Source organism: Bos taurus, chromosome 17, assembly GCF_002263795.3.
Source record: "Bos taurus isolate L1 Dominette 01449 registration number 42190680 breed Hereford chromosome 17, ARS-UCD2.0, whole genome shotgun sequence".
NCBI lineage: Eukaryota > Metazoa > Chordata > Mammalia > Artiodactyla > Bovidae > Bos > Bos taurus.
The window spans coordinates 65,597,496-65,623,544 of NC_037344.1; the positions used below are offsets into that span (position 1 = coordinate 65,597,496).

General features: G+C 50.1%; 1 protein-coding gene across 1 annotated transcript in view; it reads left to right on the top strand.

Moving 5' to 3' along the window:
• MYO18B (myosin XVIIIB) overlaps positions 1–26,049 on the top strand; it is a 232,613-nt gene that overhangs the window by 82,948 nt on the left and 123,616 nt on the right. Inside the window, 5 exon segments of the mRNA XM_059876421.1 lie at positions 2,315–2,424; positions 12,155–12,220; positions 17,185–17,313; positions 19,196–19,339; positions 21,004–21,093. Of these exon segments, the coding sequence (XP_059732404.1) occupies positions 2,315–2,424; positions 12,155–12,220; positions 17,185–17,313; positions 19,196–19,339; positions 21,004–21,093 (539 nt within the window).

The window sequence follows — 26,049 nt, forward strand, 5'->3', positions numbered from 1 at the left end:
CCTCCTGCCAGTTTCTGCTTCCGAGACCTGGTTCGTTTCCTCATTGTTTTCTGCTCTGAGTCACTTCTGTCTCTCTCACACCATGTGAGAAATATTTACTTGCATACAAAGATCCATACATAGTTATTGATGTCACAGATTTACGATTTGGACTGTGTGTGTGTGTAACAGATACACAAGCAGGCCTTGTTCTGTTGTGCTTAGAGCACAGTTGTTGGTTTTTTTTTCATAAATTGAAGGTGTGTGGTAACCCTGTTTCATGCCAGTCTGTAGGTGCCACTTTTTCCAACAGCATTTGCTCATTTTGCATCTCTGTGTCACATTTGGTCATTCTTGCAGTATTTCTAACCCTCCACCCACAAAAACTTACAACTTGATGAAGGCTGAGATGATGGTTAGTATTTTTTATTCAGTAATACATTTTTTAAATGAAGGTCTGCACATGGTTTTTTAGATATAATGCTATTGCCCACGTAATAAACTATGGTATAGGATAAATTTAACTTTTATGTGCACTGAGAAAGCAAAAAAGTTTTATGACATTTGATTTGTTGCAGTGGTCTGGAACCGAGCCCACAGTGTCTCTGAGATGTGCCTGTATGCATAGACACAGGCACACACGAGGCACATACGCAGAGGCTGTTTCCTGGGCGCTTCAGATGCTCGGGCACCATGTGGTCACACACACTCAGTGGTGGTGTTCTCACAGAGCGCTTAGCACAGAGCCCGGCAGACAGTAAATGCTCACCACATGTCACATGCGGGGCAGCCTGGTGGGCACAGCCCAGACTCTGGAGCCGGTTGGCCTGTGCGTGGTCGTGGTCGACACTGTCAGGCCTCTAGGTCGTGCCTCCCTTTCCCGTCCTGTAGCAGCTCAGGTTTCAGAGAGCCGTTAAGTGGGATGGTGAATTAGTAAGGGAATGAGAAAAGTGCCTGGACATGGCCAAGTGCTCAAAACACGTTAGCTTCTTTTCCTGTAATCATTATTGGATTTAATCCTTGTCATGACTGTGTGACAAGAGATCTTAGCACATTATTGACCAGGGGATTTTTGCAGAAACTAATGCCCCTGGCTGGCGATTTGTTATGTAAATGAATAGTGAAACACTCTGGTCAATAACAGTTGGGTAACCAAAGACATATTAATACGTCTCTGGTCAATAAGTTGTTATTACTCTCATTGAACAACTGAAGAACTTGAATCTCAAAGAAACAAGAGTCATCTGTCACTGGTCAGAGGGCTAACCAGGGCAGATAGGAGATGTGAACCCATGTCTGACTCACAACGGCAGCCTGATAACCCCCCAGCCTCCAGGTCTCTGTGTGGTCAGCCTTGAGGTCTGGAATGTGCGTTTAGGTCCCTTGGGCACCTGGTCCCTGCTCATCTCTCAACAGAGGGGCCCCACTGTTGGTTCCTCTCTGCTGGATTAGTGACTGTCGCTGCCTACATTTATCTCCCCAGTCCTCGCCAGGCCAGAGTCATCTTGCTATTCAGATCCTGGCTTCTGTCATTCTCCATCACATCATCTTGTTTGGGTTTGTCTCCCCGCAGGGAGAGTTACGATCCATGTCACTCTGCGCCCCGTGACTTGCTCTGGTCCTCAGTGTCCTCGTCTATATGACAGGAGAGCAACATAGGCCCCAGGGTCTCTGCGAAAAGGACGCTGTTATCCTAGTGTCTTACACACATGAGCACTCTGTGAATGGTGTCACCGCGACTGGGACAGACCTCTTTCCTGCTCTGCCTGGACTTCCTTCCACACAAAACCCTCTCGCAGACTCTCACAGCCCCTCAGAGGCCAGCTCGAACATCACGTTCTCTCAGTAGCTTTTCAGTTTCCACACAGAAGGGTGCAGCTGTGTGCATCCTACTGTAGATTTAAAAGAACCCTTAGCTATGGCCTGATGCAGTGTTTCCCACGCGCAGTCTGTGGGGGGTAAAACCTTAGATCAAAACATTTTCCCATGGTCCAGCAACTTCGGAGAACTCTGGGTTAAGTCAAGCTAATCAGGCATCGTCCCTGCAGAGGTTCTGGAGCCTTTGACTTTGGTGTTGATACACATCACGACCTTCCAAGAGGCGGAGGAGGGGGCAGCTTTTTCAGGCTTCAGTGGAGCCTCTTACAGGGTCTGTGTTCTGGGGAATGCATTTGGCAAATGCTGATGGAACCCAGTGTCTTATATTAGCAAACAGGGAAACTGAGGCCCCAAGAAGTGAGTGCACACAGCAGGTAAGTAGCAAGGCTGGTAGTAGACCCCTGGGCCAGGCGTCTCACTCAGATTCTTTGTTCTTCTCCTGCTCCCCACACCCCAGGCTACGCTGACCACATGGGGCTCACTCAGTTCCGCCGAAGATTCCAGGTGCTGGACCCTGCGCTTGTGAAGGAGCTCATATCAGCCCCCGAAGGAGTGGACGAGAGGAAGGTACATGGACCTGGGGGTGGGGGATGGGGGTAGGGTGGAGGTGTGGAGGCGCCGATGCTTCTGCTCTGCAGAGGATAGCCCGGGGGCAGCTGGGGCAGCTGGGATCTGAGAGTTGGGTCTCGGGGGCAGAGATGAGGATGTCCTGACGTTTGACCCGCACCCCTACTCCAGACCATGCCCCCTGCAGTGTCACTTACAACACTGCCCATCACAGAATGGTCCTTCTGAAACCCTGCCAGAGGGAGTGCAGAAAAAGAATTAGAACCACGGGAAGAGTAGGTCCCAGGTAGGAGGCTCCCAGCAGGGTGGAAGGTCATCATTCCTATAGGGAGTTGCGCCCTGAGAGTCTGTGAAAAGAGGGCTTGTGGTCCCAAACACTCCCCTCAGGGCCTTTGCACAGAGGGCTGTCGCCTCTCCCCAGTCCTGGCCAGGCCAGTGTCATCTTGCTGTTCAGATCTTGCTTGTGTTATTCTCCATCGCATCTTCTTGTTTAAACATTTGTGTAGCACTTAGCCATGTCTGAAATAACATTTTTTGGGGGGACTGTGTGTTTTCGGGCTCAGAGTAAGTGCTTAATAAATTGCCTGTCGGATGAATGAATGAAGACACGTACCTAACCTTGTGTTGCTGCCCCTGTATGTCTCCTTTCTCCATCTCTACATAAACTTCTGGAGCCAGAAGTCTTCACTCCTAGTGCAAAATCCCCAGTAAATGTTTCTGTTGAGAACAGCCACCGGCTGATCAATGATGACAGAGCTCTTGACAGTTTGCAAAGCCCTAGTGCATCCTCACAACAGCCCTGCAAAATGAGCCATCGCGCCTCTTTTGTGAATGCTGAAACGTGGGCTCGTAGAGGTGACTGATTGCCTTGAGGCCACACAGCCAAGCATTCGTGGGTTTTGCCCTTGAACTCAAGTTTCTTGATTGCATGAAGGGTCGTTAGGAAAGCATGGGCTCAAGTCACACAGCCCTGCAGTTGACTCCCAGTTGGGACTGTGTGAACTTAGATGAGTTAGTCCATCTTTCTGCCTCAGTTTCCTGATTTGTGAAATGTGAACAGTGATAACACCAACCTCAGTGGAGCGTCCAGTGGATTGTACGTAGTAGTGTAATGATGTGCTTGATGCAGGGCCCGGCATATAGTAAGGGCTCATTATGTATGAACTGTGATGGTCACTGTCATCGTCATCACCGTCTTCCAAGGCCAGAGAGGTGGCAGCCAGGCCACGCAGACTCTGCATTCGCAGCTGTGTTGAAACTCCCCTCCAGTGAGTGCGCCCGTCGCACCTGACCTCTCAGCCTGGAATCCTCAGTCAGTGAGTCGCAAGGCGAGAAGAGCCAGCAGCGGAGGCACAAGTCTTCAGCCCTTTCTTGGCTGTCCTCTGCAGCAGGAACCAGGGCACAGGCTCCCTCCCTCAGACGCAGCGGCATTTCTCAGGGCGCTCCTGCGTCCACCCCCGGGGAGGGGACCTCAGACCCCAGCTGGTGTGGCGCGGGGCTGTCCCCTCCCTGGGGGGCATCCCACTGTGGAAACCACGAAATTGCCTGGCTCAGTGCCACCAGCCACTGTGGACCAAGCTTCATCGGGGTTCCTTATCCTTGGTTGCCCCCACCCCCCAGTCTTGATCTCCATCCAGAGCATCTGGACTGGAGCCACCGAAAGGGGCTTGGGCTCCTCTGCTGTTGAAGGCACTGCAGAAGTGGGGCGTGGGGGAGTTTTCGGCGGGGGCGGGGGGAGCATATGGAAGCGTTTCTATTCTGGACGACTCAGCAGTTCTCTCGTAGCCAGACCGAAACCACCTCCACACACACACGCTGGAGGCCTCGGAAAGTGGAAAATTACAAGCAGAATGGACTGGGGAGTTTTCGCTTCTTGTTCTTCTTCTTCTTCTTTTTTTTTTTTTTATTTGCTCACAAATTTCATTTGCTGCAGCATAGGATTTTGGTAGCAACAAAAGGAAATGCCAGCCTGCCTCTTATGAAAAAGCTGATAAATATTCATCTGCCAAGCAGCACGATACACCATGAATTATACATGAACACGTGCTTGGGTGGGCAAACTGTCAGCCTCTGTGTGCAAAGCATTTAAGACCTCAGGATTTAATAAGACAAGCCTGACAGATAGGAAAGGTCAATATTGTCATTAGACGCTAGACGGCAGCAGAGGGAATTCACTGGCAGGGTGTGAGCCAGGCCTCGGCACGTCCCCCGTGTGCCTAGCGTGCACGTGGTGCTTAAACCAGGCCCTCTCCCAGTGAAGTACTCTCGTTTGGAGGGTCCCTGCTGGATTTTGTGCTCCTGAAACAAAAATAGCATATGCCTTTTTTTTTTTTTTAACTGCAGATGCACAAACTCTCATCACAAAGTATCAGGTGTAATGTGAAAAGGTTCCCTACCGACTTTCACTCTGAAACAGCCCTCAATTGATAAAGCCTCCCTGCTCTTGGAATTATCCCCATTTCACAGCAGAAGCAACTGAGGCTCCCAACCCCAGCCAGGCCATGGGGCAGTGGTAGAGCCGGGATTTGAACCCAGGCTCTCAAACTCCTCACACAGGGCTCTTTACTATGTATTATGGTAAAATATACATAACATAAAACTTACCACCTTAACCCATTTTTAAGCATACAGTTTAGTGGCCGTAAGTGCATTCATTGTGTAACCATCACGGCCCTCCAGCTCCAGAACTCCTTTCATTTTCCAAAACTGGAACCGTCCCCGTGAAACACTGCGCCCCCATCCTGCCTCCCAGCCAGGCCTTGGCAGCCACCGTTCTGCTTTCTGTCTCCGTGAATCTGGCTGCTCCAGGAGCCGCATATAGGTGGACTCATACAATGCTTGTCCTTTGTGACTGGCTGATGGCACTTAGCATGATGTCCCCAGGGCTCACCACGTAGTGGCACCTGCCAGAATTCCCTTCCCTTGAAGGCTGACTTGGATCCTTGTGTGCAGCGTTTTGTGTATCCATCCTCTTGTCAGTGGCCACTTGGGCTCTTGCCACCGTTGGGCTGTTGTGAATGACCCTGCTGTGAACACAGTGTACAGATGCCTCTTTTGAGACCCTGTTTTTTGATTCCCTTGGGTACATCCTCAAAGTGGAACTGCTGGATCATATGGTAATACTATATTTAATTTTTTGAGGAACCTCCAAACTGTTTTCCATAATGGCTGGACCATTTTCTATTCCCTTCAACAGTGCATGAGGGTTGCAGTTTCTCCACATCTTGCCAACATTTGTTATTTTCTGGGGTGTTTTTTGTAGTCACCCTTTCGGGTGTGAGGTGGTATCTCATTGTCGTTTCGGCTTGCAGTCCCCTGATGGCCAGGGCTGGTGAGCATCTTTTCACGTTCACACAGGACTTTGGAATGGAAGCCGTTTGACGACAGGCAGAGTATTTGGTGAAGATTTACACAGAACATGCCATCATGATGTTAAAATAATTATTATCGATTCCATCCAGCTGTCACCAAGTGCCTGCCTTGCACCAGGCCCTGTGCTAGCCACCAGAGAGACGAGGATGAACAGAAGACAATCTCCTGAGGAAGAAGGATGAAAATTAGCAATTCCTAGACAGAGACGGGGCTCTGGGAGGTCCCAGGGAACACCTCTAAAGCTTCTGATATTTGCAGCAGGGGTTGAGGGTAGGACATACAGGGAAGACAGAGCAAGTGATGATTGAATAGAGCTTTCTGGAACAGTTTGGAGGAATCAAGTAAGAGAAAGAGTGCAGGGCAAGCCACATTGGGGTCGGCAGGTGCAGAGGTCCAGAGTCAGATCCAGATCCAGTGTGGCTGGCGCATAAATGCTGCCAGGTAGAAGAAAAGGGTCTGAGGATGTTGGTCATCGTCAGCAGGGGCAGAGACTAGTGGTCATCAGGTTCATCAGGTGGTCAGTGATGGCAGACCGGAAGGTTATCAGCAAGGGCATGGCATCAAAGACCAGATCTTTATTATTTGAACTTGCTTAAGCAAAATTACGAAGGAAGTCAAATCTACTCTGCCCATCCCCTGGTCCTTTCTAGGGAGCAGTGGCCTCACGCTGACCTCGACCATTGAGGATGCCTCTGTCTCTTCTAGACACCCAGGCACGTGCTCAGGTCTCCAAAATGACCATCTCACCCTCTAATCATGGTGGGTTCTTCTCCTCTCTCCCAGGCTTTCCCATCTGGCTAAGAGTATGCCTTAACCTACACTGAAGGCCTCCCAGAGTGACCGTGAGGGGGTCTCAGAAAGGTTACTGGAAGAGCTTGTTAGGTTCACATCGGCTTTGTGATTCTGGTCCCTTATCTCTTTGCTGCTGAGGCAGGAGTTTCCAGGTCTCCCTGATGGATGACAGGAAACCCCCGGTCCCCTCTTCCCTTCAGAGTGTCCACAGTGAGGATTGATTCTAGCCACCAAATCTCTGTCCCCGGGGACTTGATCTGAACATAATTATGGCATGCCTGTCTTCTCAAAGGCAGCCACCCTTGTTCCATCTCAGACCACGGTGGATACTCCTGATTTCCTCTGAACTTGTCCCCGAGTCCTTTTCTGTTTTGGAGAGGTTCCCATGAGCCTGTGTCTGGGGGCCTTGGGTAGGGAGAGAGGAAGAGAGGAAGCTGTCCATTCTGAGGGTGCCAAATGACTTTTTCAGGGCCTCCCGTGGCCTTGTGTTTGTGTGCATGCGTGCTCAGTCACTCAGTCGTGTCCACTCTTTTTCACTTCCATGGACTGTAGCCCACCAGGCTCCTCTGTCCATGGGATTCTCCAGGCAAGAATACTGGAGTGGGTTGTCATTTCCTCCTCCAGGAGATCTTCCTGACCCAGGGATCGAAGCTGTGTCTTCTGCATCGGCAGGTGAATTCTTTACCACTGAGCCACCTAGTAAGCCCTCCCATAGCCTTAGCCTTAGCCCTCTGGAATTTATTCATCATTTTTGACTTTCTCACTTGGCCATCTTCTTCCAGTTTGGGTCTACTGTTTTAATGATTCTGCTTGTTTTCTGTTTAGTGTTAACCAACCCAGTTATACAAATATGTGTGTTTTTTATTTATATGTTTGTTCATATTGCTTGTGCTTCGTGCCAGACATACTATTTATAATCATGAAACTATAGAGTTAAAGAACAGAGACGTAGTCCTAACCCTTATGGAATGTTTTCATCAGCGTGTAAAAGTTTTGGTGTTTAAAAGCATGTGGTTTAGAGACAGACTTGGGTTCAAATCCTGGTTTCCGCCATCTCTCTTTCCATTTATCTGTGCCCCTTGAGGCTTGATAGCTGTATGACCAGGGGCAGTGTATGACAGGGCATAACAGTGCCTGGCACATAGTGGGTACCCAACGTATGGCAGCCATTGGCCACGGTGTGGGTTTCCTAGAGGAGGTGCGGTCCTGACAGCAGGGTGATAGGGAGAGCGTCCATTCCCACAGCCCTGGGTCCCTGCATCGTGCGACCTGTGGAGGGGTGAGTAGGGAGCCCTTCCCGGCCATGGCCCTTTGTGGTTCCTGGAGTCTTCTGCAGCCGGTCTGGCATGTACAGCTTGATGTGAGATGCCAGACTGTGCTTTGCTGGGGGGAGGGAGGCATCCTCACTAAATATTGGAGAGAAACCTCCGTGCACAGTTGGAGGACACGGGGACCGTGTCATTAGAGGCTGAGTTGGGCCTCTCCCGGGTACATTCAGGGCCTAGCAGTCTGAGCCCAGAGTGGTGGAGGTTGAGGGTGTGTCATCACTCCACAGTGCCCCCAAGGAGCTTATAACCTCAGAACCTCCGCCACCTACTCGTCCTTATGGAGACTCACCACGTGCCAGACATGTGAGCTAATTAAGCCCGTTGTGTGCCTTGTGAGAGCTGTCTGGAAGTCTTTTTTAAGGCCAGCATCTACACCCCCAGAGGGTTTCCTGCGACTGATTTTGGGGGTTTGTTCCTTGAACATAGGTCACTTTCTAATTTCTTTGCATGTCTTGTAATTTTCTCTTGAAAACCGGACATTTTCAATAATAAAATATTGCGTGTGTAGATCCCAACCTTTTCCCAATTAGTAACTTAATATTAAGGACTAGATTTATGGAGTCTGTCTCCCCTGTGGTGTGAGACTGCTACTGTCTCTGTTCACTTCCTAAAAATTCTTGTTTTTATTAGAAATTGTGGATTCTCAAGGGTTGACCCCGTGCCAGCACAGCTGAGTGGTCAGCAGAGGTTGGGGTCAAACATCTTGAATGTGTGACCTTTTATCTGATTTGTACAGTGATTTTACGGCGCTCTGTGTGGTTTGGAAGGTGCATCCAGCATTCAGGCATTTGTAGTTGTGCCACAGATTTTACTTTCTGTGTGGCTCTTCTCCGTATTTTCCGCCTGTGCATGTGGCCTTATATTTGGGTAGGAATGTATAAGTGCCTCAGCCCCCTCCATCCGCCAAGTCCTTCCTGTGCGTGTGGATAGCTTTCCAGATGGCCAGGAACGTATGGGGCATGGTTATCACAGCCGACTGTGACCATCCCATTCCCAGTATCTCCTTGTTAGAGGAACCTGGCTAATTACGGCCCCACTGCTTGCCCTCCCAGAAAACAGTCTTAGGCTAGCTGCGCCACTGACCTTCTCCACTCGTTTGGTGCCAAGATCACTTCCTGTTTCTGATGATGGTTCTGGGTGTGGGATTTCTGCTCACTTTCTCCCTGTATGTGAACCCCTTCTGGCAGCAAAGCAGCTAGTTTTCATTGCTTGCCTCACCCCAGTGGGACCCCTGCAGTGACAGAGCCTGGTGGGAGTGGAAGGGTCTTGATTGCAGTTACCACAAACTTCCCACCATTATTAAAGGCCCAGAAGTTTCTCTTGAATAAATGCTTCTCAGTTTTTACTTTGTTTTCCTCTTGTGCAGAGAGGAAAAAAACGTTTTCTGGATATGTTGTGTTTTTTTGCATTTTGCTGCCTGTAGCTCCCTGGGAGCAATTTTGGCTAAAATGCAATATTAAGTGAAACCACTGAGTTTTTGGAGGGGACGCTATGGAATGTTCTTCTCAGAGGTCAGAGAAGGAAACTTCCCCCCAGGTTACAGCCTTGGTCTGGACTTTTAATAAGCATTTTCTTTTGTGTGTGTGTTTTGGGAAGTTTTCTGTGATGCTATGATCCATGGAATTGAAACTCATCTGCCAACTTACTCTGTCTCAGAATACCTTTTTCTTGGTGGGATGTCACAATGACTTTTCTGACAATTTATTCTGTAGATAAAAACCAGTGGGTGATTTTCAGTGAATGGGAAGTCCAAGAGGGCTGGTGTGGGGGTGGATGGAGCAGGAGGGGAATTGGAGTCACAAAGGGACCAAGCTGGACCTGCATTTGTCCGAGGGTACAGAGCTCTTGACAGGATTGCTCCAGAGCCTGCAGCCTCTGTGACAAGAGGAAAGAGAAAGTGTTAGTCACTCAGTCATGTCTGACTCTCTGTGACCCCTTGGACTGGGGCCCGCCAGGCTTCTCTGTCCATGGGATTCTCCAGGCAGGAATACTGGAGTGGGTTGCCTTTCCCTTCTCCAGGGTATCTTCCTGACCCAGGGATGGAACCAGAGTCTCCCGCATTGCAGGCACATTTTTTACTGTCTGAGCCAGATTCCATTAAATGGCTGGCAGCCTGGCCAAGGCAGAGTCTAGGGATCTCAGGTGAATTTGTTTCTCCTGAAGGGGGCGTTGCCTTTCTCCCCACTCCCCCACTCCAACCTGCCCTGCTTCCACCCTCACTGGATCTCATCATATTTATCGAGCTCCTGCTGTATACCAGATGCGGTAGAGGAAACTGATGAATTAAACATGGACTTTCCCTCCCTCATCTAGGCCAGGAACACAGGGTTAGTGGCCATATTCGGGAGAGTCCGGCCGTCCCTGGCCAGTGGGTGAGAGGACAGGGCGCTGGGGTGGCTGCCACGGGGGTAAATTCCCCAGTGGCCTGAGGCCCTCTGCCCCTGGCCTGGGCCTGGGCAGCAGTCCAGACATGGCGGTTGCAGTGTGGCCTGACACACCCTGATTCGAATTTGGCTCGTGTAGCTTATAACCTTGGGGAAATGCCTTCATTCTGTTTTGTTTTTGGTTTTTTAATATTTATTTGTTTGCCTGCTCCAGGTCTTAGTTTCAAACTCTTAGTTATGGTGGGTGGGATCTAGTTAGGGATCAAACTCGGGCCCCCTGCTTTGGGAGTGTGGAGTCTTAGCCACTGGACCACCAGGGAATTCTCTTCCTTCCATTTTTTAAAAATTGTGGCAAAATATACATAACATAAAATTTAGCATTTTAGAGATTTTTAAGTGTGCAGTTTAGCAATATTAAGTGTTTTCACACTCCTGTGTGGCCATCACCACCATCCATCTCTAGAACTCTTTCTTTCTGCAAGACTGAAATTCTGTACCCATTGACACTAACTTGCCATCCCCATCACCCCAGCCGCCGGCAGCCGTCATTCTATGGACACTTTCTATGAATTTGACTGCTCTAGGTATGTCATATAAGTGGAATGATATGGCATTTGTCCTTTTGTGACTGACTTATTTCACTAAATATAATGTCCTTAGGGTTCATCCTCGTTGTAGCTTGTTTCAGAATTCCCTTCCCCTTTAAACATGATTGATATTCTGTTGGGTATATACACCATGTTTTTGTTCATCCGTCCATCTGTTGATAGACACTTAGGTTGTTGTTCGGTCCCCACTCATGTCTGAGTCTTTGTGACCCCGTGGACTGTGGCATGCCAGGCTCCTCTGTCCTCCATTGACACCCAGAGTTTGCTCAGATTCGTGTCCATAGAGTTGGTGATGCTGTCTAACCATCTCATCCTCTGTTGCCCCCTTCTCCTGTTGCCTCAATCTTTCCCAGCATCAGGGTCTTTTCCATGAGTTGCCTCTTTGCATCAGATGGCCAGAGGATTGAAGCTTCAGCTTCAGCACCAATCCTCCCGGTGAATATTCAGGGTTGATTTCCTTTATGATTGACTGGTTTGATCTCTGTGCAGGCCAAGGGACTCTCAAGAGTCTTCTTCAGCACCACAATTCTAAAGCATCAGTTCTCCGGTGCTCAGCCTTCCTTATTGTCCAGCTGTCACATCTGTACAAGACTATGGAAAAACTATAGCTTTGACTGGACAGACCTTTATCAGCAAAGTGATGTCTCTGCTTTTCAATATGCTGTCTAGGTTCATCATAGCTTTCCTTCCAAGAACCAAGTGTCTCTTAATTCCATGGCTGTCGCCGCCACTGCGTTTAGTAACACTTAGGTTACTTCCACCTTTTGGCTACTGTGAATGATGCCAGTGTGAACTGAGTGTGTACAAGTATCTGTTCAAGTCCCTGCTTCCAGTTCTTTTGGGTATATATCCAGAAGTGGAATTTCTAGATTATATGGAAATTACGTGTTTCATTTTTTGAGGTTTCACCATGCTGTTTTCTGTAGCAGACACATCCTCCATTTGTTTTGCATCTGTGGTTCTCTCCTCCATGAAATGGGTATGCTAGTGTGACGACCCACCTGGGGCTGCCACGAGGGTGAAGCGAGATGGTGCCTGTGAAGGTCTCAGCAGGGTGACGGCACACAGTCAGTACCCAGCCCATGCCCATCTGTGCACTTTCCTGGGGAGGTGGAACTCTGTTAGCTCACAGACACGGGAGACATCTGCTCTCTCCGGGTGTCAGCCCTCCAGCAAGCTGACCATCCACCCTGGGAGTCTCCAGCCCGCCATCTGTCTTCCCCTCTAACTGTCCTCTCCTTCCCAGGCCGTGGCGCAGCTCCTGCAGACACTGGACCTGGAGAAGAAGGCCGTGGCCGTGGGGCACAGCCAGGTGAGTAGGGCCTTCGTTTGCCGTTCTACCCATGACATCAGGGACCCACATGAGACCTGACTCTTGTCCTCCTCAGCTTCTGCTACTTCTGTGTGTCTCCTTTTCCCGCAGCTGAATGCAGGGCTAGTGACTCTCTGCCCTCCTTATATGACAAGGCCGTTAAGATAAAATGTGGTAAGTGTGGGTGGAGAGACCATTGAGGACTATCATTTATTAGAGGTGACACTCTCAGGGACCTCAGCGGTCTGCAGAGTTCACATCTGGACCTTAGTAGAACTTTCTGAACCTCAGAAAGGCCCACTTTCACTCGAAGCCTTGCAGCTTTTACTTTGCAACCACATGTAACACAGCTGTAGTCTTAGGGATTAGCAGCAGTGAGTGAGAGGAGAGGGCATGAGAAGAAGGCGTAAAATTTCAGAGCTGAGGGACATAGATTTCTCCAAATGGGTGTTGGGCCAGCAGCCTTTCAGAAAAAGTTTAAACACTTAGAGAAGAATTTCATGGAGCCCTAACATGCTCAAGGCATCCTCAAAGTTTTCATGAGGGAACATACAGTGTTCAGGACTCCCCAGATGACCTGACCCTGGGGCCTTCAACCCACTTGTTTCAGTAGAAGACCCATTACCACCTCCCAGAGTGAGTGGGTCATAGTGTGGGGAGTGAGCTACAGAGTTTGTAGACTCAAGGACCAGGTGGTGGGAGGAGAGTGGGGACAACATTTAGGAATACAAGCTGGAGGCAGAGGAGACTAGAGGACCATCTCCCCACTTAGTTACCTTCTGAGTGATTAACGTCGTCCAGGAAACCCTTGTCAGTTGCTGCCATGTTCAGGTACCACGTACAGTGCTGGGGCAGGACCCTGGTTTCCAGAAGCCCATCCTGGGGGCACTGTTGGCCCTGAGTGCCTCTTATCAGAGTGAAGTGTCCTGCCCCATCACACCTCTTTCCTCAGAGAGCTCACAGTCATTCATGCCAGTCCTTGCCCCCTAGACACACCAGCCTCCACCACAGGCTTCTTGGTCCTCCTAAAGCCTGTGGTAGAAGCTGTTAGTCTGCTGTGGTCCCAACCTGACTGGTCCACAGGACGTTCTGTGGACATTTCCAGCAGAGGAGATAAAGCCATGGGTTACTGGGCCCCACCACAAGCCTGGTGCTGTGCTAAGCAACATCATATGTTATTCGTCTTTTCCCCTCACAGTCTCTGTTGACATGATTATAATATCCCTTCTTCACCAGGGAGGAAACTGTACCTCTGGGAAGTCAGCCCTTTTCCAGTTCCTCTCAGGATCCAGGAGCACAGCTCCCATGGAAATGTGTACCAGTCCAAAGCCCAAGTTCTCTTCCTTTTTTTTTTTTTTGTCACACCACACGGCACATGGGATCTTAGTTCCCCAGCCAGGGATCAAACCCATGGCCCCTGCATTGGAAGCATGGAGTTTTAACCACTGGACTGCTAGGGAAGTCCTCCCACTTTCTTTTCAAAATGCTGTGGTTCTATTGTTTACTCATGGAAATATACAGCAAATTATTTAATCAGAGGAATTCTTCTTCAGCTCCAAGAACATCATCCTTTTAGACTAACAGCGGTTCTCAAGGTGTGATCCCTGGACCAGCTGCCTCAGCATCGCCCGAGAGCTTCCTGAAAACACACGTCCTCAGGCGCTGCCACCCCAGCCACACCACTGACTGTGAAATCCTGGAGCGGGAGCCCCACAGTCTGAGTTGTAACAGGCTCCCTAGGGGATCCGAGGACGTGCCTAGGTTGGAGAAGCCCGGTTCAGATCAGTGCCTAGTTACTTCATGAGTTTCACAGTCAGTCCTTCTGACCCCAGCAAGTAATGCAGAATAAGACAAAAAGAGCCAAATGAGAAGTCACTTCTCACAGTCTCAGGGCGGTGAGACGAAAGGTCTGCAAGCCAGAGCACCCCTGATGACGCAGGACGAATATCGAGTCATGCTTGGCGTTCACGAAGAAACCATCCAGAGCCTGTCAAAGTCCACGTGTCCTTTTGGAAGCCAGGTGTGGTGGCAGACTGCCATCTTTAAGGGCAGATGCAGGTCTCATGCTTTGTCAGATTCATTGCTTCATAGGTGGGAAGGCTGCGAATAGGAGAGAACAGACTGAGCTGGTCCACACTCAGGCCCCACCACTGCCTCAGAGTGCGAATGTGGAAGAGTGACGTCTCTCTGAGCCCAGTTCCCCCATCTCTAAAATGGACCCTCTGCTTTCTGCATCCCAAGTCGGCTGTGGGGATCAGTACATTGTCATTTGACAGGGGTGGTGTGTCATTGTTTGTGGTAGGCATTTGCCAGCAGGGGCAGGATGCTTGTCAAACAGGGTAACATTTTAATGTTTAAAGAATTGATCTCCTCTAATCTGGAAAATTTCCTTCTCCAGGGAATCTTCCCAACCCAGGGCTCGAACCTAGGTCTCCCGCATTCTAGACAGACGCTTTACCGTCTGAGCCACCAGGGAAGTGCCTATAATCTGGAAAATTACTAAGAGAGAATGGCTAATTTCTCAGGAGTATTAGACAGGAGAGCGATGGCCACATTAGATGTTGAAACCTGGCCTGCAGCACTTTGAGAGCAAAAGCAGTGTGCCTAACAGCGGCTCCCAGAGATCCCATTCGGAAGGGGATGTTGGGACATTACACTCTGCTTGGGTCCAGTAGGCAGCTGGATCCACAAAGAGTGAATCACTTAGATTTTCCTTTGTGATTCTCGCCTCCAGTGCCTCACTGAGGCCTGTGCCGAGGGCCACGACATTTATGAAAAAGGTGGGATTCCACATGCCGTCAGCCTCCTGGACGGCGATGTGGTCTTAAAAGAGAAAAGAAAAGGAAAAAAAAAAAAAATCACGATTCTACAGAGGCGATGACTTATTCCCATTCTGTGTATGGTCGTTTCCAATTATCTTTTTAATGAAAGCTTCATACTTAATCAATAACAGCTTTGGCAGCGCCTGCCGACTTTTGTAATATACGGACTAGTGCTGTCATCACTTTGATCATTGATTTTTTTTTTAACAGCGGCTTTTGGGACTCACTAGCTTGTGAAATTAATACAGTCATTATTGAGGCAATCTGATAGGTAATGAGTCAATCGCGTCTTTGTTTCAACGAGGCTGATTGTCTTGGCAGCCCGGCTCATAGGAAGTGTTGTGTAAAGTGATGGAGGGTTACAGAACAGAGTTAATTAGCAGCAATGGGGTGCGCTAATCTCCACGTTCCCTCCGAGGAAAGGTTTGCCGCGGGGCTGGCCGAGTGGTTGGTCATGGTTACAGAAAACAGGTTTAAGGGGATGAAGACTCGCCGGAGACCCTTGGTTCCCCCTGGAATCAGATTACTGTTCGGCCACATACCCCTGATGTTTGTGTACCACGTGAGCCAGGAAATGAAAGCTCCTCATGCCGACGATGTGAATGGATGCAGGAGGTGGACTCGAGGTTCCCGGATCAAGTCTCAGCTTTGCTGCTCACCAGCCACGTGAACTCGAGTTAAAATGGGACATAGGAGAAGAGCTTCTCAAAATGCAGATGCCATGCAAATGTTAATTACATTCAGTGACAACCATGGTCTCCTCTGGAGTCAGAGAGGGAAGTTAATCCCCGTGTTACCATTTGGCGGTAGAGGATCTGGGCAAAAGCATGCCTTTTTTAGCCCTAGGTTCTCCCTCCATCACATGTGGGGATTGGACACTCTCCTGGTGGTCCAGTGCTTAAGACTTCTTGCTGCCAGTGCAGGGGGCTGGGGGTTGATCCCTGGTTGGGGAATTAAGATCCCACATGCCACACGGTGCAGCCAAAAATGATTTTTTAATGGGGGGGAGGGGGGTTGTGGTAACTACCATTGCAGGGGAGGGGGTTGTGGTAACTACCGTCTCAGACTCTCCATGTCAGGTGTTTTGCCTGCATATCAAGCATCTGGTTCAGATCCAGAACTTAGGAGGGCTCCGTCCGTGTGAGCCATTAACGGATAATGCCGCAGATTATCTGACAGTATCAGCGATTAAGATGGTGCTCTCCAGCGGCTGGCCACCTTTGGGGCTACAAACCGAATCTGGTGAAGTAACGCAAGAGACTGTGCTCAGAAAATGAGCGGCATGAGCGCGTCTCTTCTTTACCTGTGGGGAGGTGACACCAGCCGCAGTGACCCCAGCACCTTGGCCAGGGCAGGCCTGGCCCCAGAGCTTCAGGCTCACTCTGAAAACCCTCCGCTGTTCCCCGCAGTCTCTGAGGGACAGCCCTGTGGGAGCCGAGAACGCACTAATCACTTTGCCACGGGAGCCCGCATCCGCTATTGAGAGCTGAGGCCCAGAGCTGTGAGCCTCCAGCTGTCTTCCACTCTATGCCTGTGTGCCTCCACAGGCGGCTCCAGCCTGGCCCCGGCCTCTTCTGACTGAGGAGGGCTGCCCCCACTTCCCCGCATTCTCTGCCCCTCCTTCTGAGGTAGGACCGAGTGTTTCTGGGGCAGCTCTTCTCTCCTGGCCAGCAGCACTTGTCAAAACAGAATGCATACTCAGGAATGCCACCCAGCCCGCTGGTTCTGCACCCCCTGGGGCAGGGCCTGGGAATCCTCATTGACCACACTCCCTGGGTGGTGCAAGGACCCGGAGACATGAGGGGCTTCTCAGCAAACGTGCTTGAGTCCCCCTAGGGATTGTCTGGATTCAGCAGGTCTGAGGTGGGGCCTGGGATGCTGCATTTCTAACAACCCCCCGGGTGGTGACAGTGACCACACTCAGGTGTGTGGGCCACACTGTGGAGCCCTGGGGGCCAAGAGAAGGGAAAGAGGAGGCCTCAGGAGACAAGGTGCTTTGACCATTTAGAACCCCGGTCCAGGGCAGCTGCTCACAAACATTTTGGTTGGACTCAGGAGAAGTGGGGCTGAGCTGCAGCCCCTCCCACATGAGACAGTCTGATGCATTTGTGGAGAGTCACCTGCAGCCTTCCCTCCCTCCAGGTCTTCCTCAAGGCGGGCGTGGTGTCCAGGCTGGAGAAGCAGCGGGAGAAGCTGGTGTCTCAGAGCATCGTCCTGTTCCAGGCGGCCTGCAGGGGCTTTCTCTCTCGCCAGGGATTCAAGAAGCTGAAGGTGGGGGCGCTGAGTGTCGCGTGAACCTGGCAGGGGTGTGGGATCTGGAATAGCGTCCTCCACACTGGTCCAGGGGCTGTCATCCCTGCTTCTCACACTTGCGCTTGTACACGAATGTCCAGTGGATATTGTTAGCGTGCAGATCATGGTCCAGTGAGTCTGGGGTGGGCAAGGAGGTCTGCCCATCTCCCATGCTGGTGCCCCCACTCTGTCCAGGTGATCAGACTTTGACGGATACTTTGTAAGATGATACAGCTGTTTCTAGGATGTTGACATGAGTTTGAGTAAACTCTGGGAGCTGGTGATGGACAGGGAGGCCTGGTGTGCTGTAGTCCATGGGGTCACAAAAAGTTGGACACTTCTGAGTGCCTGAACTAACTGAACTGACATCAAATCACCACTGATGAGAGCCTTGGTCAGGATGTCCAGAGGTTGTCCAAGCCCTCCTGGGCTGGAAATGATTTGTCTGTCCCATCTCTGGGGAACTTGGCTGCTGTGGACCAGCAGACAGGGCATGGGCAGGATCTGTCCACGGAGGCCTTTAGAACCAGAGGGCAGGGTCAGAGTCTGCAGTCCTGAGCCGCGCTAGGCCACCATCCTCAGAGCTCTCCAGAGCTGAGTCTCCTCTCTGCAGCCTGCACGATGCAGAACACAGCACGGCTCTAGAGGCAGACAGGAAGCATGTTTGAATCTCACCTCTACCACGTAGTCGCTGAGTGGAGGTGACGTGAGGTAGCATGCATGTAGTACAGGACATACCACATGTAGCTGCTCGGTAATAGTACCAGCTGCCGCTGCCCTAGTGTTGCTAATTACTGCCACCAGCACAGAGTCTTAGTGCACGTGCCCCCAGCTTCTGTGAACGTGTAAACTCACAAATACGTACTTGGTAAGAATAGAAAAAGGCAAGAAGATTAATAATGAAAATACTGTGAGCTGTCTCACCAGCCCGTTGTGCTCAGGTAGTTTATGCCGTGGATCAATTTGAAACAGGCTAAATTAAGAGCCTGGGCTCTACCTGCAGCGACACTGCAGGGGTTCAGATCCTGACTCCACCTCCAAGAAGCTGTGTGACACTGGACAAGTGACTGTACCACTCTGTGCCTCAGTTTTCCCATCTGTAAAACGGGGATGATGATAACACCTACCTTCATAGGGCTGTAGTGAGGACTGAGCTGCTATAACATGCTCCAGGTGGTGTCTGGCCTGTGGGAGGCGCTGTGCCAGCTGAGCAAGCCTTGGCTGTTGTGATGGTGGCTTCTTACTTAGCTTGATTCCCACCTCTGATTAGAATGACCTAGGTCAGTGGTTCTCAAAGTGTGGCCCCCAGACCAGCAGCATCCACATCAGCTAGGAGTTTGTGCACAATGCAGATTCTCGGGCCCTGCCCCGGGCTCACTGAATCAGACGCTCTGGGCTAGAGCCCAGGCACCTGTGTTTTAACAAGCCCTCCTGGAGATTTGATGCACACTCAAGAGTGAGAAGCGTGGACTTGTGTTTAAATGCACTGGAACTGGTATCTCTTCCTTAAATATCAACCGACAGCATCATTATGGCCACTGCTTCTTGTGGGCAGGTTTCAGGGATTTTCCAGGAGTTTTGCCTTGCACAGTGACTTTTGTGCCTAATCCGCATGTGAGAGTTGACCCCGTTGTATTATATTTCTACTCCTTATCCTATTGTTATTATTAGTTATTCCAGACTAAATTGTGGCCTGATGCTGAGAGCCTGACTCCATTAAAGGAAGCCTTTTTTTTTTTTTAAGTTCCCCATCCCTTCCACTAAGGATAAACCGATATCCTCCAGCCCCCTTGCCCACCGCCCTCTGCCTCCTTCAGCTGAGCTGGGAAGGGCCCTCAGTCTGCACTCTCATCCCCTGCAGATTCACCGGCTGGCCGCCCGGTGCATCCAGAAGAACGTAGCTGTGTTCCTGGCGGTCAGGGACTGGCCGTGGTGGCGGCTCCTGGGTTCCCTTCGGCCCCTGCTGAGCGCCACCATCGGGGAGGAGCAGCTCCGTACCAAGGAGGTGGGTCCACACGGTGGGCAGGGCGATCCCCACTCCCCCACCCCCTCCAGCCCGCTCCCTGGTGTTTGCATCCAGACTAGTGCCCCCAGCCCTGGATATTCTTCACCCATAAATGCTCCACCACTAGCCCTCACTGCCCCTTTACAGACATCCCTCTGCCCCAGCTGGAACAGCCTCCCTCCACCCGGTGCCCAGCTCCTCGGTAGGTGAGTGGGTGCTGGTCTGAGGCCGGCACTCCACCTCTCCTCCCAGAGAGGGTCTGTGGGAGAGTCCGTGAGCTGTTTATTTTTGTGCCTCTCAGAGGATACTCCCCCTACCCTCCCTTCAATCCCGTTAGCACCCACTTGATACAGGTAACTGTTCTGATTGTTTAGTCGCTCAGTCATGTCTGACTCCACGGACTGCAGCCCACCAGGCTCCGCTGTCCATGGGATTCTCCAGGCAAGAATACTGGAATGGGTTGCTATTTCCTTCTCCAGGGGCTGTTCCCAAACTGGGGATTGAACTCGGGTTTCCTGCCTTGGCAGGCAGATTCTTTACCAGTCAGCCACCAGGGAAACTGTTCTGGCTGGTTTCTGGGTTATCCTGCCTGTTGTTCCTTTTGGCAAAAATGAACAAATTCAGGCATATCTTGGAGATCGTGCAGGTTCAGTTCCAGGCTGCCAAGATAAATCGGATATCACAGTGAGTCACGTGAACTGGCTGACTTTCCAGGACCTATACAAGTCATATTGACGCTGTTCTGTAGTCTGTTAAGTGTGTAGTAGCATTTGGTCCCCCCACGATCTGCATACCTTAATTAAAGGATAATGCTTTTGGAAAAAATGCACCAATAGACTTGCTCACCGCAGGGTTGCCACCAACCTTCAATTTGTAAAAAATGCAGTATCTGCAGTACCCAGCACAATGAAGCAAGGTGTGCATGTACACACGCGGGCACACGTGCACACGTGCAGTACACACGCGTGCGCACACACACACACACACACACAGGACTAATGGTTTCTTTCTTACACAAAAGGTGGCATACTCTATATTCTTCTGCAACTTGCATTTTTCACTTCAAAATAGATTTTAAGAACCATGCCACATCCTGTTTTTGGATTATTTTTTAAACTTTTTTAGTTGAAGTATGTTTGACCTACAGCATTGTACATTTAAGGTATACAGCATGTTAATGTGCTGCATTTACGTATTGTCACATGGTTCCCGTTTTTATAGAAATCTTCCTTGTTCTCTCTTCATGGCCACATGGTCCTCCTTGGGGTGTGCGTTTTATGGTTCACTCCACTGGCCTGCAGGGGGTGAGCATTTCAATTGCTCCTGACAGTGGTGCTGTAAACCTCAGGACGACCCCCTGGCCGAAAGTGGTAATTGGGGAGGATGAAGAGCTGGGTGCCCCGTGTCACTCGGGTGTGCCCTGTCTCACTTGGGCATGCACCGTCTCAATAAACAGTGGTCTTGTTCCAAGGATTTGCATCCAGACCCTAGTCCAGGCTGGTATGGACCGGGCTTGCCTGAATAGAGATGATCATATTCAGAAATGGCCGTCATCACAGATGGGCTGGCTGCATCACCCACTGCATTTGCTGGCCACTCTTGACACGTATGGAACCTGCACCTCCAGTCCAGAATGGCTTCTGTTACTGTGTTTGCTTTTGTAGGCGGAGCTCACAGCGCTGAGGCAGAAGCTAGAGAAGGCAGAGAAGTCTCGGAATGAACTCCGGCAGAACGCAGACCTGCTGGAGAGCAAGGTACCCCCATCCCTCCTGCACGGAGAGGAGGTCTGTTGATGGGGAAGGTGACAGTGAGCCGGGCATGGTGCTCAGTCCCTTCAAGACTCCTCAGAATAACCCTGTGAGGTTCATGCCACTCCACTCCCCATTTTACAGAGGTGGAAACGCAGGCTCTGGGGTATTAAGTGCCTTCCCCCAGCCCCACAACCAGCAAGTGTAGAGATGAGTCTCAAAGCCACGTCATGTGGCTCCCAAGGGAAGAATTTCTTAAAGAAGTCACAAAAGCACAGCTCGCAGGGGAGAATGATCACTGTGACCCTAACAAGGTGATCAACTTCTGATTGTCAGAGCATAAAATAAAGACACACCATGTTCTTGAAGATGAAATTTACAACAAATGCAACTGACAGAGTAACCAGAATATGTAAAGAACTTCCTCAAATCAATTGGGAAAAGGTAAACATTCCAGTAAAAAAAAAAGTCGGGGGGGGGGGCGGGCAAAAATTAGAAATTGGCAGTTCTCAGCAGGGAAACTCATTTTAGGAGTTTAAAGGATCAGGAATGCAAATGGCCAATAAACTCATGAAAAGACTACTAACTAGCAATCAGGAAATGTACATTAACAGCACAACAGGTATCACTTAATGCTTGAAATGGGCAAAATCCTGAAGTCTGATGTCGCCAAGTGTTGGCAACAGGAGTGCGTAGCAGCGGGAACTCATGCTGCTGGTATGGGTGTCAGTTGGTCTCGTGGCTCTTGAACAGTCTAGCGTCATCTCTGAGAGTTGGCGCTGCCTGTGCCCTGTGGCCCAGCCGTTCCACTTCCAGGCTCACGTGCTGGAGAACCTCTCTCACAGAAATGAAAAGACAGGACGCTTTCAGCAGCAGTGCGTCTCATGTTGAAGAGCATAAGCACCCGAAAGGGCGTCTGTTGGCAGAATGGAGGAACACATCTTGTTAGACTAAAACCTGAGTTACCACAGTGAAAATGAATAAAGAGATGGGCAAACTATGGCCCACAGGGCAAACCCATGTCACCACCGGTTCTTTATAAATAAAGTTTTATTGGCACAGCCACGCCCATTCATTAGTGTGCAGTCTCTGGCTGCTTGCATGCTACAAAGGCAGAGTTGAGCAGTTTGTGACAGAGACTGTGTGACCTGCAAAGATTAAAAATATTTACTATCTGGCTCTTTATAGAAGAAAAGGCCTTTCAGCCAGAGATATAAGAACCAATTTGGATTGCCCTTAAAAAAGAAAATGCTGAAGAAAAAGAATTGAGTACTGTTGGCTTTTGCTGGTGAACCTAATTGCAATCCCTGCTAGCCATCAGCCAAACAAGCACTAATGTTGGCAGTGACACCACCCCAGCCGCGCAAGCACAGGAAGCTCTGGTTTTGCTCTGGACTGAGACAGTCTGTCACGCTGCCTCAGGACCTTTGCACTGGCTGCCTCTACCTTTCCTCCAGATCTGCACAGAGATGGGGGCATCACATGCGTCAGATCTAGCTTCAGACTTTTCAGTCCACACACGTCTTCCCTGACCACTTACATAATATCACCCCCCACTTGACCTCCCTCCCCGTCACCTCCCTCTGTTTAATACCTGCAGCACTCCACCATCTGAAAGCTAGCTTGCACGTTTATCTACTTGGGGTCTGTCTCCCTCTGTTGGCCTGGAGACTTTGTGAGGACAGGGACTTTGCCTTGTCTCTGGCTGTATCCGAGGAGTCTGGTAGAAAGTCTATCACGTGGAAGGTACTCAGATACATCTGATGAACAAGGGTATGAAGAAGGGAATGAACGAGCTCCACCTGAACTTCAGCAGAACCCTGTGACGTACCAGGGCTTCCTGGAGACAGACAGCTGGGACTAGGGCAAGCCAAGCATTTGCCAAGGGGGCACAATTTAAGGGAGCCCTGAAAACCTCAGAAATCAAGATCAGGAATTCCCTGGTGGTCCACCCTCATGGTCAGGCGAGGGGCAGGGGCTCCTGGAAGGGAGGGTCTCCGGTGCACTAGGAGGAGGGCTGGGCTGGCCTACTGCCCCTCTCATGGACGAGACTGTGAGGAGGGGGAATGGCACCTGAATACCTTACAATACCTCCTCTGAGGCTCCAGAGAGCCAGTGCCTGACCCCTCTTGCTGGTAGTAGCCATGAGTAGAGCAGCAGAAGCAGTCAGAGAGCTGTGGGCTGGTGGGGAGTATCGGTGACTTCCCGGCAGAAATTCTTCCCACCAAGCTGACATTTTATGCAGTAATCCATCACGAGCTGTCACGTTGGACTTGGGGGTTTGCGATGTGTCAGCTGTTGCAGGAGACTTGGAGAGGAGGAGGAGGTGATTGTTTCTAGCATCTGGAGGTCCGCTCATGGGACACTGGTGGTAGAGGAGGGAGCCAGGCTTCTGAGGCCCAAACTACGCATGCTCGTGTCAGCACCTGCAGAATATCCTGCCTGGGCTCTTTAGTTTTTGTATAATACACAGTTGCAAAAAGGTGCATGAAGTCTTGAAAAAATAAGATAAAAATTTAAAGCTAAGAAAATCAGCAAAGGGAACCAAGAATCGAAGAATACACAAAATCAAGGAAAGAGTTAGAATATAGACCTTTACCATTGGCCTTAGACTCACTCTCAATACATGCCTTTGCCTGTGCTGTTCCTTCTGCCTAGAACGTCCCACTCCACCCTCCTCACCTGGTAAATGTCTGGTCATCCCTTCATACTTAGTTCAAGTGGTGCTTCCTCCAAGAAGCCTTCCTTGATGCTCTAAGGGTAGGTGGTGGTGGTTCCATCACTAAGTCAAGTCCAACTCTTTGCGACCCCATGGACAGTAGCCCGCCAGGCTCCTCTGTCCATGGGATTTCCCAGGCAAGAACATTGGCATGGGTTGCCATTTCCTTCTCCAGGGGATCCTCCTGACCTGGGGATTGAACCTGTGTCTCCACTTGGCAGGTGGATTCCTTCCCACTGAGCCACCTGGGAAGCCCACGGGTCCATTAGGCCCCCACTGCAGGCTCCTGGTGTTCCTGTGCTTCCCCTCACAGCACTGATCAGTGCCTCCTGATCACCTGCGTCCCAGCTAGACTGGGAGACCCTGTCCTTGGGAGGCCTCATCACATCAGCCCCGCCCCCAGTGCAGAAGAGACACAGAATGGGTGTGTGGAACTATTAAAAATGGGTTGAAATTTTGACACAGTGCTTCCTAGCAACCAAAGCAAAAAGAAAAACAGGATATTCCATAAGCATGTTGTGTCTGGGTTATATGCATACACACCCCCACACACCTCTGTTGCTTGAGCAGAGAGTAACTTTTCAGGATATGGAGATAATCGAGATATTAGAGGAGCTTCTCCCATGAAGCCTCATTAAAAGGGCCCTGAGGGCACTCACCTATATTCACACAGTAAATCTAGAAGGGGTCTGTAGAAATGCTTTTGGTAGTGTAACATTAAACTGCAAGTCAAGGGCGTGATGCCCCTACCACAAAGAGAATTCAGTCAGGAATCAAAGCTGAGCTTCATGCCGGAAGCACATTTAGATGACTCAGTGTTGGGATTTCTTCCTCTTCCTCCCCACCGCCTCCTCTTCATCTTCTTCCTCCTGCTTCTCTTCTTCCTCCTGCCTTTTAAACTCTATGTAACAGTCCAACATACAAAAAAAGTGTACACATCATAAGTGCAGCTTAATGAATTTTCACAAAGTGGGCGCACCAGTGCAGCCAGCACCCCGAGCGCTGGTTGCCAGTTCGCTCCCAGGTTCCCCTACCTCGTGCCCCTTCCAGCCACTGCCCTCCATCATTAACCACAAATGGACTCCTGCTACCAAAGAATAGCGTTTGCCTTTTTTCTGAACTTTACTGAGATTCATTGAATTTGTGTGTTCCTTTGTCCCTGGTTTCTTTGATTTGACATCGTTGGTGACGTCAGTGACTATGGTTCACAGACCCCCTCTGCTGTAGACTAGTCAATTACATGCGGACACCCATCCTTACCCTTCCTCTAAAGGAACATTCGACTGTTGCTATTTTTAAACTGTAAAGAACCAGCTTGCTCTGGACCTCCTGACATGTGTCTTTTGGTGCACAGATCATGCATGGCCGTTAGCACACTGGATGGAACCACTGGGTTTTAAGTTATTTCTGTGTTCAGTTTTCATGGATGCTGCAGGTAGCTCACTGCCGTGTTGGTGTCCATTTGTTCCCCGACGGCTGCGGGTGAGCCTTCTGTCTGCCCCACGTCTTCCCAGCACTGGGGATTGTCTGCCTTTTTCATTTAGCGACTGTGGCTGTTGCCCAGTTGTACCACCTTATGATTTTAATTTGTGTCTTTTCACGTGTTTTTGGCTATTTGGTTATCTTCTCTGACAAAGTGGTCTTTGCAGTCTTTCCTATGGCTTTTCTTGTTGATCCGTAGCTGTTCTTCATAAGCTGTGGATGTCTGGTCTGTTGTTCAGTGTGGACAACTATATAACCAATGTGGATCCCTTCCCCTCCGTGGCTTGTCTGCACTGAGGGAGTAATTTATTGAGTGTTTTCCTAAGCCCGGCGTCTCTTCAGGCCCGTCAGAGGGCAAGGAAGGGGTCCAGGCCTCCAGAACTCTCGCACCTGCGTCTGTTACAGTAGATGTGCTGCTCGTGCTTTGATTCTGTTTTTATCAATTCTCAGATGAATTATTTTCTCCCTTTGTACTTCGCTGAACCCAGTCAGCAGCCTCTCACACTAGGAACTGGCCGTGCATTCCTCTCTCATGTTCTAAACTGTGCATCTTACAATCAACGGCAGCTCAGATTTGGTGAAATGCAGCATGTTGGGGCCCAAGTAGGATTCTATTTGGAGAAAGGGCTCTAATTCCTACCTTCCTCCCTGCAAAGCTACTGTTGATTTATATTGGTTGCTTTTGCACTTGAAAGAGCATCAGAATCACCCATGAGTGCTAAGTCCACTTGGTCGTGTCCAGTTCTTTGTGACCCCATGGG